The following is a 17,207-nucleotide window of genomic DNA, read 5'->3' on the forward strand; positions in this document are numbered from 1 at the left end:
ACATAGGGAGGAAGAAAGGTGGGGATCTAAGGCAGAAAGTCAGGGAGCTAGGGAGGAAGCTTAGAGCTAGAACAAACTGAGTTGTTCTCTCTGGTTTGATGCCAGTGCCACGTGCTAGTGAAGCTATAAACAGAGAGAGCACTGAGCTGAACACATGGCTGCAGGGATGGTGCAGGAGAGTGGGTTTCCGATTCTTGAATAATTGGGGCTTATTCTGGGGAAGGTGGGACCTCTACAAACAAGATGGTCTTCATCTGAACCAGAGGAGTACAAAACTCCTTGGGTTGGGGTGGGGGGGGTGGGGACGCGGGTGTTGAAATTTTCGAATGCTCTTCGCGGGAGTTTAAATTAATGCAGCAGGGGGATGGGAACCTAAATTGTAGTTCCAGTGTACAGGAGGTTGAGGGTAGTGAGGTCAGGGATAGGTTTACAAGGTCGTGAGCGGGTACCAGCAATCAGGATGTTGGTTTGGAATGTGTGTACTTCAATGCCAGGAGCATCCAGAATAAGGTGGGTGCACTTGCAGCATGTGTTGGTACCTGGGATTTCGATGTTTTAGCCATTTCAGAGACTTGGCCGGAGGAGGGACAGGAATGGTTATTGCAGATTCTGCGATTTAGATGTTTCAGCAAGAACAGAGAAAATGGTAGAAGAAGGAGGTGTGGGATTGTTAATCAAGGGTGGTATTAAGCAGCTGAGATAACGTTTGAGGACTCATCCACTGAGGTAGTTTGTGCTGAGGTAGGAAACAGGAAAGGAGAGGTCACCCTGTTGGGAGTTTTCTACAGGCCTCTGAATAGTTCCAGGGATGTAGAGGAAAGGATAGCAAAGATGATTCTGGATAGGAGCGAGAGTAACAGGGTAGTTGTTATGGGGGACTTTAACTTCCCCAATATTGACTGGGAATACAATAGTTCAAGTAGTTTAGATGGGTCAGTTTTTATTCAATGTGTGCAGGAGGGTTTTCCGACACAGTATCTAGACAGGCCAACAGGAGAGATGCCATATTGGATTTGGTACTGGGGAATCAATCCAATCAGGTGTTAGATTTGGAGGTAGGTGAGCACCTTGGAGATAGTGTTTACAAGAGCTATGGGCAGAGATAGGCATATACCGCAGGGAAAGAGGTATAACTGGGGGAAAGGCAATTATGATGTGATTAGGCAAGATTTAGGATCCATAGGATGGGAAACTGCAGAGAATGGACACACTTGAAATGTGAAGTTTATTCAAGGAACAGCTACTGTGGGTCGTTGATAAGTATATACCTGTCAGGCCGGGAGGTAGTTGTTGAGAGAGGGAGCCACGGTTTACTAAAGAAGTTGAAGCTCTTGTCAAGAGGAAAAAGAAGGCTTATGTAAGGATGAGGTGTGAAGGTTCAGTTAGGGGGCTTGAGAGTTACAAGTTGGCCAGAAAAGATCTAAAGAGAGAGCTAAGAAGAGCCAGGAGGGGACATGAGAAGTTGTTGGTGGATAGGATCAAGGAAAATCTATTCCTTCTATAGGTATATCAGGAATAAAGGAATGACTAGAGTAAGATTAGGGCCAATCAAAGATACTAGTGGGAAGTTGTGCCTGGAATCTGAGAACATAGGGGAAGCGCTTAATTAATACATTTCTTCAGTATTCAAACACAGGGCACCTCAGCAACATTCAGCTTCATAAAATCATGAGGGGCATCAATAAGGTGAATGGCAAGAGTCTTTTCCCTGAGGTGGCGAATTTCAAACTAGGGGCCAAACTTTTAAGATGAGAGGGGAAAGATTTAAAAAGGATATGAGGGGCAATGTTTTTACACAGAGGGCAGTTCGTGTGTGGAATGAGCTGCCAGAGAAAGTGGTGGATGCAGTTACAGTTATAACATATAAAAGATATTTGGATAAGTTCATGAATTGGACAGGTTTGGAAGGATATAGTCCCAGTGCAGACAGGTGGGACTTGTTTTGTTTGGGAACACGGTTGGTGTGGATTAGTTGAACTAAAGGGTTTGTTTCCATCCTGTCTGACTCAATGACTCTGTGTGTCTCCGCCGATACTTTCAGACCCACTGAGTTTCTCCAACAATTTCTGTTTTTGTTTGTTTCAGGTCTCCAGCATTTTCAGTTCTTTGTTTTATCTTCAGCGTGGGGGGGTGTGGGGGATGGTGGTGGTGGTGGTGGTGGTGGTGTGCACGGTGTTGCTAGTAATCCATTGGCCCATTGGGCAGCGCAGTGGCTCAGTGGTTAGCACTGCTGCCTCACACCACCAGGGTCCTAAGTTCGACTCCAGCCTCAGGTGACTATCTGTGTGGAGTTTGCACATTCTCCCAGTGTCTGTGCGGGTTTCCTCCGGGTGCTCTGGTTTCCTCCCACAGTCCAAAGATGTGCAGGCCAGGTGAATTGGCCATGCCAAATTGCCCCATAATGTTAGGTCAATTAGTCAGAGGGAAATGAGGCTGGGTGGGTTCGTCTTTGGAAGGTGGGTGTGGACGAGTTGGGCTAAAAGGCCTGTTTCCACACTGTAGGTAATCTAATCTAATGCTCTGGGATCACGGATTCAAATCCTGCCATGGCAGTTGGTGGAATTTAAATTCAGTTACTAAATCTGAAATATTGGACTGACCCCAGAGAACTGAGTAGCTTGTTTGACCATATCAGAGCTAAAAAAATGTGTTGCTGGTAAAAGTGCAGCAGGTCAGGCAGCATCCAAGGAGCAGGAGAATCGACGTTTTGGGCAAAAGCCCTTCTTCAGGAAGCACCTGACCATATCAGAGGGCAGCTTAGAGTCAACCACGTTGCTGTCGGTCTGGTGTCACAGGTAGGCCAGGCTGGATATCCTTTCCTGAAGGACATTCATGAAATCAATGAGTTTTTGGAACAATCATGGCCACCATTGCTGAGCCTATCTTTTAATTCCAGATTTTGTGAATTGAATTTAAATTCCAGCCGCTGAGTTTTGAACCCTTCCCCTATTTGTGACTCTGGATGTCAAGTCCATTGACATTGCCATCAGTCCATCCTCTCTCACCGTCTCCCTTGTCCCCTTCCTAAAGAAGTGTTCTGGTTGGAGTTCAATTGAAAATGAAACATTTCAGAGCCTTGAGATTGACAGAATTTTAGTTTTCAAGCATATTAAAAGTTACAGAACCCGGGTGAGTGAGTGGATCGACCAATATCAAATTGTGGGATGGAACAGACTCTCGGGCAGAATGGCCTGTTGCTGCTGTTTTCTCTAATTTTACTTCATGGTGATTCACTGTGAAACAGTGTTTGACAATGTTCCCATGTGATGTTTTACTGTCTTACAGATTAAAAACAAGTGCTTGTTAACTTATAAGAGAAACTGTGTCCCTCCCACAGGAATGCAAGGTGTTAAATGACACTGCCATGATCTGCAAGGCTCCATCCATCGCAAACAGTGGGCAAACCTCCCTGGAAAGTCCATCTCAGCCCGACGAGATTGGCTTTGTCATGGACAACGTGCAGTCGGTGCTGATCATCAATGGAACGGGATTCACTTATTACCCGGACCCCATCTTTGAGATGCTGAGTCCGTCCGGAATTGTTGAGCTCAAGCCCAGTTCGCCAGTTATCCTGAAGGTGAGAACTCAGTAAAGTCAGGACTGGTTACCCCTCTCCACACTTTGGGGCCACTGTCTCTCTTAATGGGGAAGGCCATGGGATGTCAAGGCTGAGTGAGTCAGTGTGACTCAGGATCTCTGTAGATTTCTGAAAAGTATCCACTTCTGTGCTCAGGTCAAATACAAATCCCCTTTTCCATGCGTCTACAGTTTAGTTTCTTTCTAATTAATGTTATAGCTGCATTTGTTCATATTGTCAAATGATGTGAGTGGGCTTGTGTTTTTATGAACAGCTGCGTGTCACTAGTGTGTGTGTCTTTGTGTGTGTGTATGTGAGTGAGTGAGGAAGGTTTTTTGTTCACCCTCCCCCCCCCCCCCCCCCCACCTTTTGCCCATCCTCTCACACTTCCCCACCCCCTCCCATCTCTCCCTACTCCTTTCACTCCCCCTCTCCCTTGATCGTTCCCCCACCCTCTCAATTTGCCCACCTGACTGAGCACCTCTCACTGGTAGCTCTTCCCTCCCTGATACCACAGCTCACCCTCACCCCTAAGCCCCTTCCACAGGGTGTGATGCTAGTCTCAACACAATGGGCCAAATGGTCTACTTCTCAGCAGCGATGTTTGCTTTTTCTTTTCTCAACCTTCCCGTGGCTTACCTTTGGCAAAATAATGGCGCACGGACACATTGAGATGGACGTGTGGGCTGGTGGTGCTGTGTGGGATGGAAACCCATTTGGTCTTTGTCTCTGTTTGTAGGGGAGGAACCTGATTCCCAACGCTCCTGGAAACGTCAAGTTGAACTACACGGTGTTAATCGGGGAGAATGCTTGTGTGTTGACCGTCTCGGAGACCCAGCTCCTGTGTGAGCCGCCCAACCTGACTGGCGAGCACAAGGTTATGGTGAGTGTGTGTTTAGTGTGTGTACTCACAGGAGGAGACTGTCCAGCCCTTCCTGCCTGCGCCCTGTCTCAGAACCTGCGCTGAGAATCATGGCCCCCACCTCACATCCCCACCCCCACTCCCTCCACTGCACACTGTTCTTTTTCAGAGATAAAAATTCAAAATGGACGTATTGCAAGTCCCTTTCAGAGGGTGGTTAACAGTTAGCTGGGGGAACACGGTGGCTCAGTGGTTAGTGCTGCTGCTTCACAATGCCAGGGACCCAGCCTCGGGCGACTGTCTATGCAGAGTTTGTACATTCTCCCTGTGTCTGTGTGGGTTTCCTCCAGGTGCTCTGGTTTCCCCCCACAATCCGAAGAGGTGCAGGTCAGAGTGGATTGGTTTTGCTAAATTTTTGTATTCATTCATGGGATGTGGGTCTTACCAGCTAGGCCAGCATTTATTGCCCATCCCTAATTGTCCAGAGGGTAGTTCAAGAGTCAACCACATTGCTGTGGGTCTGGAGTCACATGTAGGTCAGACTAGGTAAGGATGGCAGTTTCCTTCCCCAAAGGACATTATTGAACCAGGTGGGTTTTCCCAGCAATTGACAATGAATTCATGGTCGTCAGTAGATTCTTAATTCCAGATTTTTTAAATATTGAATTCAAATTCCACCATCTGCCATGAAAGGATTGAAACACAGGTCCCTGGAGTATTACATAGGTCTCTGTTTAATAATTGGGTGATCATGCCATTTAGGCCATCATCTCCCCTTTCTCTGTAGTATCTGGGGATGTGTAGGCTAGGTGGGCTAGCCAGGATAAAAGGTTGTGGGAATTGGGCAGGATGTTCTTTGGATGGTTGGTGTGTTGTTAATGGGCCAAATGGCCACTTTCTGCACTGTAGGGGATTTTATGATTCTACATTGCTGTATGCCTGGCGTCACATACAGGCTATTCCAGGTAAGGACAACGATTTCCTTCCTTAAAGGGCATGAGTGAATCAGATGGGTTTTTACAATGATCCAGTAGTTTCATAGTCACTGTTACCAAGATGAGTTTGCCTTCAATCAATTTAACTTGAATACTGATGGAACTCAGTGCCTGGAAGGGTGGGAGAGGCTGAAATCCTCATAATCATAGAATCCCTATAGTGTGGAAGCAGTCCATTCAGCCCATTGTGTCCATACCAACCCTCTAAAGGGTATCCCACCCAGAGCCCCTCCACTGCCCCTGTGACGCTGCATTCCTCATGGCTAACCCACCTAGCTTGGGCACTATGATCAATTTCCCATGGCCAGTCCACCTAACCTGTGTATCTTTAGACTATGGGGGGAAACTGGAGCAGCAGGCAGAAACCTGTACAGACACAGGGAAAATGTGTAAACTCCACCAGACTGTCGTCCAAGGCTGGAATCGAACCCAGCTCCCTGGAGCTGCGAGGTAGCAGTGCTAACCACTGGGCCACTGTGCCGTTTGAGCAGCGTTTAGATGTGTACTTGTGATGCCAAGGCTGTGGGCCACATGCTGGAGAATGGGAGTAGAATAGTGAGGTGATTACTTTTGAACAGCATAAACTAGATGGGCCAAAGAGCCTTTTTCCTGTGCTGTGTAGACCTCATGAAACCAGAACATTACATTATTTAAAGAAATGAGCATCCATGTTTAGCGTGTAATAGGGAAAGCAAGTAAAGTCTTGGTCTTTATTTTTGAAGGAAATGGAACATGAAGCCAGCCCCAACTTGGGCTGTCTCCATCATCACTGCAAAACCTTTGTTCGCAAGGAACCCCGTTACCACACACAGGCCCCAAGTGGGAACCCTGTCACCGACCCTCTCAGGAATAACCAGGGACTGGCAACAAGTGCCGATCTCGCCAGCACCTCAAAGATGGAAGGGACACCGACAAAAATCGATTGTTGTGCCGATCTATAACGTGCGTTTGGTCCACGCAAACTCACTGTAATGCTGTGTCTAAAGCGCAAACTTTTAAATCGGGGGTTGGCTGTGATGCGATTACATCACCAACACTTTAAGCGCTGTTTCTAAAGCGTGACTTTTCTATCATACGGGGTCGTACAAGAACACAATCATCGCGTTATAGCAGAACTGACTGTACTCAGTGTTCACCAGCACAAAACAAATGAAAATCCCACTCGCCTGTTGTTGCCATACTCTGCAGCTTTTATTTTCCTACAAAAAACAAATTTGTCTTGTCTACCACACCCCTGGTGAAGATTGAATTTTAAAATGAGTCATAGGAAGTAACACAGCAAAACCCTACTTTCACTTTGATCTTAAGTATACATTCTGAAGGCTTATTTTTAATTATGCCTCCCTCGCTCGCTCCAAGTCTGCAAAATCTCGGATGGATTTAAAGGGCTAAAACCCAGCAATAAGCCTCACAGAAATTCATCAGCGTGTTTATTTGCAAAGAAGATTTAAAATTACTTTGTGCTGCCCTAACGAAGTGCTGATATGAGGCTTTCCCAGAGCCAGCCAGAACTGACTGTTTTTTTCTGAGCTAATTTTCCTTTGGAAATGCATTAGGGGCAGTGATAGAGTGGGACCAGACGCCAGGATAAAAAGAGAGAGCATTCTTTTTATTCTGCAAGCTTTTTTTATTCTCTTGTGGAACGTGGGCATTACCGGCTGGGCCCAGCATTTATTGCCTGTCCCTAGTTGCCCCTTGAGAAGGTGGGGGTGAGCTGCCTTCTTGAACCGCTGCAGTCCACCTGCTGTGGGTTGACCCACAATGCCCTTTAGGGAGGGAATTCCAGGATTTTGACCCAGCGACAGTGAAGGAACGGCGGTATATTTCCAAGTCAGGATGGTGAGTGGTTTGGAGAGGAACTTGCAGGGGGTGGTGTTCCCATGTATCTGCTGCCCTTGTCCTTCTCAATGAAAGTGGTGGTCGTGTGTTTGGAAGGTGCTGTCTGAGGATCTTTGGTGAATTTCTTCAGTACACCTTGTAGATAGTACACACTGCTGCTACCATGCATTGGTGGCAGAGGGAGTGAATGTTTGGGGATGTGGTGCCAATCGATCAGGCTGCTTTCTCCTGGATGGTGTTGAGTTTCTTGAGTGTTGTTGGAGCTGTACCTATCCAGGCAAGTGGGGAGTGTTTGCTCAGTCTCCTAGTCTGCCCATACATACACGCCCTTTTGTAATCTGTTCGTGGGTTGTGAGCATCACTGGCTAGGCCTGCATTAATTATCCACCCGTAATTTAAAAGCCTCCCACATTTACGGTGGATCTGGAGTTACATGTAGGCCAGACTAGATAAGGATGGCTGATTTCCTTCCCGTAAAAGAATTAATAAACCAAGCAGGGAAGGTGATGACCTAGAGTATTATCACTCGACTATTAATCCAGAGACAAGATTATAGTGGTGCTGGAAAAGCACAGCAGGTCAGGCAGCATCTGAGGATCAGGAAAACTTTGGGCAAAAGTCCTTCATCAGGAATCCAGAGGTAACCCAGAGACCCAGGTAATGTTCTGGGGGTCAGGGTTTGAATCCTGCCATAGCAGATGGTGGAATTTGAAGTTGATTAAAAATATCTGGAATTAAGAATCTTAGTGATGACTGTGAATCAGTTGTCAAAAAAACCCATCAGGAAGGAAATCTGCCATCCTTACCTGGTCTGGCCTACATGTGACTCCAGATCCATAGCAATGTGGTTGACTCTTAACTGCCCTCTGGGCAATAAATGTTGCCTAGCCAGTAATGCTCTCGTTTTGTGTATGAGTTTTTTAAAATGGGGTGTTGCAACAATTGACTCCATCATCACTAGGTTAGCTTTCCTTTTCAGATTCTTATTACATTTTGCCGTCTGCCCTGGTGGGATTTGACTCCCTGTCCTGTGAGCATTATTAGATTAGATTAGATTACTTACAGTGTGGAAACAGGCCCTTCGGCCCAACAAGTCCACACCGCCCCGCCGAAGCGCAACCCATCCATACCCCTACATCTACCCCTTACCTACACTACGGGCAATTTAGCATGGCCAATTCACCTGACCTGCACATCTTTGGATTGTGAGAGGAAACCGGAGCACCCGGAGGGAACCCACGCAGACACGGGGAGAACGTGCAAACTCCACACAGTCAGTCGCCTGAGGCGGGAATTGAACCCGGGTCTCTGGCGCTGTGAGGCAGCAGTGCTAACCACTGTGCCACCGTGCCACCCATTATCCTAGGGTTCGGGTTTATTCAGACAGTGACTTTAACTGAGACTCGTCACCTTCAGCCCTGAGCATAAGATGGAACAAATTACTAATGAAGGGACGCTTTTGGAGGATCAGGACTGAGAATCATGAAGACATGTATGGGTGACACAGAAGTTCAGTGGGTGGCATGGTGGCTCAGTGGTTAGCATCACTGCCTTATAGCACCAGGGACACAGGTTCGATTCTAGCCTTGGGTGAATGTCTGTGTGGAGTTTGCGCATTCTCCCCCTGTCTGCGTGGGTTTCCTCCCACAATCCAAAGATGGGCAGGCCAGGGTGAATTGGCCATGCTAAACTGCCCCTAGTGTAGATTATCAGTCAGGGGTAAATATAGGGTGGTGGGTTACCCTTTGGAGTGGACTTGTTGGATCAAAGGGCCTGTTTCCACACCATAAGCAATTCTAATTCTAAATTGTTTTGAGGAATTTATTTTAGCCAATGGAGGTTAAAGAATAAAACAGTGTCCCCTGTAGAGCGCAAGAAGAGCAGAGAATGGGGGAAGAAAATTGGGAGAAAGCTGTGAGAGATTTCGGAGTCTTCTTGCATGAATTACAAAAAAAAACAACCCCCAAGTTCAGCAAGTAATAAGGAGGGCAGGTAGAATGTCAGCTTTTATTTCAAAGCGAATGGAGAATAAATATAGGGAGGTTTTACTAGAATTATACAAACCACTAGTCAGGCCGCAGCTGGATTACTACAAACCATTATGGGCTCCTTATCTGAGGAATGATACAGTGATATTGGAAGCAGTCCAGAGAAGGTTCACCTGGATGATACCAGCGACGGAGGGACTGTCTTATGAAGAGAGGCTGAGTAGATTGGGCCTGTACTTGTTGAAATGTTGAGGGATGAAAAGGGGCCTTCTTGATACGTAGAATTCTTCAGGGACTTGATAGGGTAGATGTGGAGAGATTGTTTCCGCTTGTGGGAGAGTCTAGGACCAGAGGGAATCATCTCAGAGTAAGTGGTTGCCCATTGAGGACGGGGATGAGGAGGAATTTCTTTTCTCAGAGGGTCATAACTCTGTGCAATTCTTTACTGAAAAGGGTGGTCAAGGCTGGATCATTGAGAATACTTGAGGCTGAAATGAGCAGATTTATTAGTTAAGGTTGATCAGCCGGTGATCTGATTGATTGGCTGAGGGAACTCAATGGGCTGAATGACCTCCTTCTGAACCCCCCAAGCCAACATGTTATGGACAGAATATTCAGGTATGGATTATATCCAATCGGATGGCACAATTCATCTCACTCTGACTTGTTTTGTCGTTTCTGCGCATGGCCAAGATGATGGGATCAGTTTTGGGGAAGATGGTTGTTAAGTTATGGCAGTAATTTCCTGCTGCGTTTGGCAGCTTGGAGCCTGTGGTGTGATAGTGGTGTTGTGGGAATACCGTGAACCAGCAAGGGTAATGCCCTGGTGGCACTGGCTCGCATCCCACCACAGCAGCTGCTGAATTCAGTTTTGTGAATATATCTGCCATAAAATCCTTGTTGGAGCAATGAGCACCATTGATGATTGTCAAAGCCCATCTACTTCACCCGTGGCCTTTTGAAGGAGATCTAGGCCGCATGTAACTCCAGATGCAGACCAAAGTGGCTAACTTTCAACTGCAATGGTCAAGTCAACCAGCATTGCCCATATCCCAGGAAAAAATGAAGAACAACAAAAAGTGTGTGACCCACAAGGAATCCATGGTATTGTTGCTCCCTCTTGTTTCTCCCATGGCAACGGTTGCCAAGGAGCTTATACTGAAGATATGTCCCTGCTCCACAATATATAATCCTTCTTTTAGAGTAAACCTCAATTTCCTTACACCACTTTTGAGATGAATGAATGTATTTTTGAAACAATTGTGTTTTCTTTCTTTGAGGCGTTGAGGTTAGTTCTTGTGGAGTTTGGACTCACAGTTATTCTAGATGGTAGTGACATTGACAATATCTGAAGGTCTCATTATTTTTGAGCGGGGAGCTGGATTTCTGTCACTCTTCACGGTACCCGTCCTTGCTCATCTTTGGCTGGCGTACTGCCACATCTCTTACCCTCTGCTGCCACTGACAATGCCATTCCCTGAGGGGGCCTGCAGCTCTCAGAGGTTGGAATTTCACCGCTGCCAGGGACCTCAGAGGTGGGAGGGTGGAGGGTTGATGGTGGCCACTTCAGTGTTGACCTGGTCAGGCAAAGCCCCCACGCCCCCACCCCCACCCCAATTCTCCATAGCAAAGTGATGGGAGTGGGAGTGGGGGTAGGACACTGTGGCCGGGAGAGTGGCTTCACAGCAGCCTTGGGGCATCCAGGCCAACATTATACGTCTGAGATCCTTCAACATTAAGCCTGTGATTAGAGAGGATGTTTCCTCATGTGAGGCACTCTGGAACGAGAGGTCATAGGCTGAAGGATGAGGAATAGCAGGTTTCAAACAGAGATCAGGAGAAATTACTTCTCTCAAAGGGACATGAAACTGTGGAGTTCACTGGCCCAGAGTGCAGTGTATGCTGGGGATATACCGAGTAATTGGAAGGAGGAGGTAGACAGACTTTAACCAGTAATGGGCTGAAGGGTAATGGAGAGTGGGCTAGAAAGTGACGTGGAGACAAAATGAGATCGCTCAGGATAGTATTGAAAGGCAGAGCAGGCTTGAGGGGCTGAATGGCTTAATTTTGCTTCTTGTGTTCATCTTCAAGATCATCGCCCCCTATCCTGACTAGATCAGATAGGGGTCAAATCACCTAGCTGTGAGAATGAGGCGCTACCTCCAACTCGGTTCCAATTGGGGCATGGGTCAAAAGTATTCAGTTTTCAACCGTTGGGGTTGGGTGGCTGTTTACTCCTGAACACCACTCCAAACAGATCATCTGTCCATTATCACGTCACTCGCCTGTGAGATCTCCTGGGGTGGTACGGTGGCTCAGAGGTTAGCACTGCTGCCTCATGCAGCAGGAAATTACTGCCATAACTTACAACCATCTTCCCCAAAACTGATCCCATCATCTCGGCCATGCGCAGAAACGACAAAACAAGTCAGAGTGAGATGAATTGTGCCATCCGATTGGATCTAATCCATATCTGAATATTCTGTCCATAACATGTTGGCTTGGGGGGGTTCAGAAGGAGGTCATTCACTAGGTTTGATTCCAGCCTCGGGTGACTGACTGTGTGGATTCTCCCCGTGTCTGCGTGGGTTTCCTCCCACAGTCACAAAGATGTACAGGCTAGGTGAATTGGCCACGCTAAATTGTCCATAGTATTAGGTGCATTAGTCAGAGGGAAATGGGTCTGGGTGGGTTACTCTTCGGCGGTTTGTTGTGGACGGGTTGGGCTGATGAGCCTGTTTCCACACGGTAGGGAATCTAATCTGATCTTGCTGTGCACTGATTGGCTGCTGCATTTTCCTGCATGTCAGTGGGGCTGTACAGGTTCTTCACTGGCCCATTAAAGCCTTTGTTACATCCTGAGGCTGTGACCGGTGCTATACAAATGTAAGCTCTTGACATCCCCCTCTCATACATTTAAATTGGGTTGAGCAGGGGCCAGCTTGATTGAAGAATCTGTCATGATGCCAGGTTGGTGACCAGTTGCCTCTGTTTCATTAAGTAAAGAGTTTGCTGCGTCTTACTGTGTCTTGAGTGACTCTTGACAGTAGTAAGTGAGTGAAGGATGAGGCAGTGAGTGTTTAATACAGTGGTGGGAGCTAATGGAGCAGTAATAATCCACTCTGACGATATTTCAGCAGCAAGTTATGGTGGCAGCTCATTTGAACAACTCTACCCTAACATGCCCTTCTGAATAACATGCCCAGTAAAATAACAAAGAACATCCACACTCATTGTCCTAGGATGATAGGACTGTGTATGAAGAAAGACTGAATTGTTTAGGACTGTAATCACTGGAGTTTAAAAGAATGGATGGAGAAGGGGAATCTCATAGAAATCTATAAAATTCTAACAGGATTCGACGGAATAAACACAGGGAGGATGTCCCTGATGACAGGGAGAAACCACAACCAGGGGTCACAGTCGAAGGGGAAGGCCATTTCGGACTGAGATGAGGAGAAATGGTGTGCTTGTGGGACTCTCTATCACAGAAAGCAGCTGAGGCCGAAACATTGACTGTTTTCAAGAAAGAGATAGATATAGTTCTTAGAGCTTAAGGAATAGTGGGAGAGCTGGAACAGGGCACAGAGTTAGATGATCAGCCATGATTATATTGAACAGCACGGCTGGCTCAAAGGGCTGAGTGGCCTCATCCTGTTCGGATCTTCTCTGTTTCTCAGTTTCCATTCCTTCATTGGGGAAGAAGGCAAGAGTTTCTCGTCAGGGTGAGGATGAAGATTGAATGGAATTTCATCTGTCATGAGAATGCCACCTGGAACTAGCCTTCCTTTATTTATTCGTTGGGTCCCAAGGTCCACATTTATCGCTTGTCCCAAAAAGCCTTTGAACTGAGCAACTTGCTTTGCTGTTCTCGGAAGACAGTTAAACGTCAACCATGTTGCTGTGTGTCGGGCAACTGACTGTGTGGATTCTCCCCGTGTCTGCATGGGTTTCCTCCCACAGTCACAAAGATGTACAGGTTAGGTGAATTGGCCAGGCTAAATTGTCCATAGTGTTAGGTGCATTAGTCAGAGGGAAATGGGTCTGGGTGGGTTACTGGAGTCAGGTGTAGACCAGACCAGGTGTGGATGGCAGATTTCCTTCCTTGTGAACCAAATGGGATTTTGCAATTGATGGTGGCGATGTGGTCGCCATTACTGAGATGTGGAGGTGCTGGCGTTGGACTGGGGTGGACAAAGTTGAAAATAAAGTTATCGTCCAATGGGTTTATTTGGAAGTACGAGCTTTCATCAGGTACTGAAGGGGCAGCACTCCGAAAGCACATGCTTCCAAATAAGCCTGTTGGACTATTACCTGGTGTTGTGTGATTTTTAACCATTCCTGAGGCCAGCCTTCAATTTTGCTCAGAAGGTTGAACTTTTATTGGCTACAGCAATGGGATTTGAGCTAGTTTTCCTCGGGACATTTACCTAAGCCTCTTCCAGTGACATGGCCACTGCACCACGGTCTTTCTCTCCCTCCCTGTCCTCCGTCCAACCACGTGTGGTGAAACCCATTGTTGGTCTTCAGCCACACTGGCCAATGGAGGTTTCAGTCAAGGGCCTTTTTCAGTGGCATGGTTGTGTGACCAGTTTCGGATTGATCTCCCTGATGACTAGCCACCCCCACTCAGGTCCAGGAAAGGCTGGTGGAGGTAGAAACCTTACCATATTTCGAAAGGACTGTGACAGGCCCTTGAGGTTGGTGTTATCTCTCAGGCTGTGAACCAGGAGCTGGAAGGTGGGACTGAGCTGGATGGCAGGGACAGGCTCGGAGTCACTGTAAATATCAACGGTTGGAATTTCTTGGATCATTATCCGTCCTGTCTTCGGTTGTTGGAGGTGGGGGCTGCTAACAGGTTTGGCGGGTGGTTCAAACATAGGTGTACACCAGCACAAACGTCTCCTTAGTTCATAAGTTCGGAAGCTATAGGAGCAGAATTAGGCCATTCAGCCCATCAAGTCTGCCCCACCATTCGATCATGGCTGATATGCTCCTCACCCCCATTTTCCTGCCTTCTCCCCATACCCCTCCAACCCATTACCAATTAAAAATCTGTCTAACTCCTCCTTAAATTTACTCACTATCCCAGCATCCACCACACTTTGGGGTAGGGAATTCCACAGATTCACAACCCTTTGGGAGAAGTGGTTTCTCCTCAACTCTGTTTTAAATTTGTTCCCCCTTATCCTAAGACTATAACCTCTCGTCTTAGAATGCCCCACAAGAGGAAGCATCCACTCACTGTCTATTTTATCCACACCTTTCATCATCTTGAATACCTCAATTTGATCTCCCCCCATCATTCTAAATTCCAGAGAGTATCTGCCTAAACTGTTCAATATCTCTTCACATGACAAACCCCTAATCTCTGGTTTCAATCTAGTGAACTGTCTCCAATGATAACTACTACATCTTTCCTCAAATAAGGAGACCATAACTGTGCACAATACTCCAGGTGTGGTCTCACCAATGCCTTGTGTACTGATTGAGCACTGTACACGTGCCCTTAACCATAGTGACGGTGGGGATATCAATCAGTAACTGCTCCAGGGCCAGAGAATCCAAAGGTGAGGAATGAAAACCTGGTTTCACTAGAATTGATTGTGATGCCATCGAGTTACATGTCAATATCCAAACTGTTCACCAAGTCCTGCTGGGGAAGAAACTAGCTATCTTTACCTCATTACTGGTTCCCTCCCACAGTCCAAAGGTCTGCAGGCTAGATGGATTAGCCATGGGAAATGTGGGGTTACAGGGATAAGGTAAGGGGGTGGGTCTGGGTGGGATCTGTTCAGAGGGTCAGTGTGGACTCAATGGGTCGAATGACCTGCTTCCACATTGAAGGGATTTTATGTTGAATGATTCTATGATTGATGGTAGTGCCTGGTTCTCTGAGGAGGTGATGGCTTAGTGGTATTATCACTAGGCTATTGATCCAGATGCTGTTTTGGGGACCCGAGTCCGAATCCCACCATGGCTGATGGTGGAATTTGAATTCAATAAAAATTATCTGGAATTAAGAATCTAATGATGACCGTGAGTCCATTTTCAATTGTCCATCTGGTTCACTAACATCCTTTAGAGAGGGAAACTGCCGTCCTTACCTGGTCTGGCTGACATGTGACTCCAGACCCACAGCACTGTGGTTGACTCTACATTGGACTCATCCTGTGAATGAGTAAAGGCAAAAACACTGTCAGCCTAGCTGCTAATTCCAGATGTATTTTATGAATTACGTAGAACGTAGAACTGTACAGCACAGTACAGGCCCTGCTGCCCTCAATGTTATGCCAACCTTTTATCTTACTCTAAGATCAAACTAACCAACATACCCTTCATTTTACTATCATCCCTGAGCCTATTCAAGAGTCACTTAAATGTCCCTAATGTCTCTGAGGTGGAAGTGAGGTCTGCAGATGCTGGCGATCAGAGTCGAGAGTGTGTTGCTGGAAAAGCACAGCCAGTCAGGCAGCATCCGAGGAGGAGGAGAATCAACATTTCGGGCATAAGCCCTTCATCAGAAATGGGCTGTTACCGAATGGGCACAGTGCTGAGGTTGGTAAGGCAGTAGTGAGTAGGAGAAAGTGAGGAGATGCTGGAGAGTCCGAGACAAAAAGTGTGGCACTGGAAAAGCAGGTCGGGCAGCATCCGAGGAACAGGAGAATTGATGTTTCCGGCAAAAGCCCTTCATTTGGAAAGCACTACACCGCACTCTCGACCTCGTGGCTCAGTGGTTACCACTGCTGTCTCACAGCACCAGGGTCCTGGGTTAGATTCCAGCCTCGGGTCAGTGTCTGTGTGGAGTTTGCACATTCTCCCCGTGTCTGCGCGGGTTTCCTCCCACAGTCCAAAGATGTGCAGGTCAGGTGAATTGGCCATGGTAAATTGCCCATAGTGCTCAGTGTATTAGTCACAGGGGAATGGGTCTGGGTGGGTTACTCTTTGGAGGATTGGTGTGGACTGGTTGGGCCGAAGGGTCTGTTCCCACACTGTAGGGAATCTAATCTACTACCCGCACCCACCACTCCCTGTGTAAAGAACCAAACTCTGACATCTCCCCTAAACCTTCCTCCAATCACCTTAAAATTACAATTCAAATTCTACTGTCTGTTGTGTTGGTCTTGAACCTGTGTCCCACAGAGTTGGCTTTCCAGGTTAATTTCTGGTGTTTTCCCATGTGCCTCAGTGTTACACTTTGTGCTGAGATGCTGCTGTGAAGCACTTTTAAATATTTGAAATCCTCAGATCAAAGATACAGGGGAATGTGCAATAGACATTTCTTCAGCAGTGACCTCAAGTCACTGTCTTTGAGGGAAATGGGAATGGAGACAATGAATAATTTCAGGAGGAAATATGTTTGGTGCTGTGATATGATCATGCAGGATTTCGGACATACAGCAACGTGGGGGAAGGTAAAGGTAACCAGATTGTACTTCAGGGAGTAGTCATGAGTTTGATGGGCTGAATGGCTTCCTTCTGTGTTGTAATGCCACCACGTTGAAGATGCTACACAAATATAGGTTGTTGTTGAGCAGCTGGAGCTGGTGTGGTCGGAGGATTGACTGCTCCTCAGACATCGAGAGGTGATGTGCATTTGAAGCAGAGAGACAGATTTCACATGGTCCACTCAGTGATATGTAGGTCTGACGCTGGGTGAGAAACTCAGTTGGAGACAAACCTCCCAGGTCATTCATCACACTGGGATATGCTTCCCCACCTTGACATTAGGGAAGTGTGCCTGTGGGCAGGGGGAGGGGTGTGTTCGTGGGGGTAGGGGTGGGGTCAGGGGGAGGGGGGAGACGTAATGTGAGCCAGATATGGGGAGTGTGTGTGTGTGTGTGTGTGTGACTGTGAGTGTGGGTGTGTCTGTTAGAGAGAGAGTGTGTGTGACTGTGCGAGAGTGTGCGTGTGTGTGGATGTGTCTGTGAGAGACTGTAGGTGTC

The 17,207-nt window shown here is 47.1% G+C and overlaps 1 protein-coding gene across 2 annotated transcripts in view; it reads left to right on the forward strand.

Annotated features, from left to right (window-relative positions):
* The window catches only part of LOC140483586 (plexin-A1-like), a 555,554-nt gene that overhangs the window by 449,357 nt on the left and 88,990 nt on the right, over positions 1-17,207 (forward strand). For both annotated transcript variants that reach the window (XM_072581813.1, XM_072581815.1), the window contains exons 18-19: positions 3,338-3,577; positions 4,317-4,460. In XM_072581813.1, the coding sequence (XP_072437914.1) occupies positions 3,338-3,577; positions 4,317-4,460 (384 nt within the window). The remainder of the gene's footprint in view (positions 1-3,337; positions 3,578-4,316; positions 4,461-17,207) is intronic.

This window comes from Chiloscyllium punctatum, chromosome 12 (genome assembly GCF_047496795.1).
Source record: "Chiloscyllium punctatum isolate Juve2018m chromosome 12, sChiPun1.3, whole genome shotgun sequence".
In the NCBI taxonomy this organism is placed as follows: domain Eukaryota; kingdom Metazoa; phylum Chordata; class Chondrichthyes; order Orectolobiformes; family Hemiscylliidae; genus Chiloscyllium; species Chiloscyllium punctatum.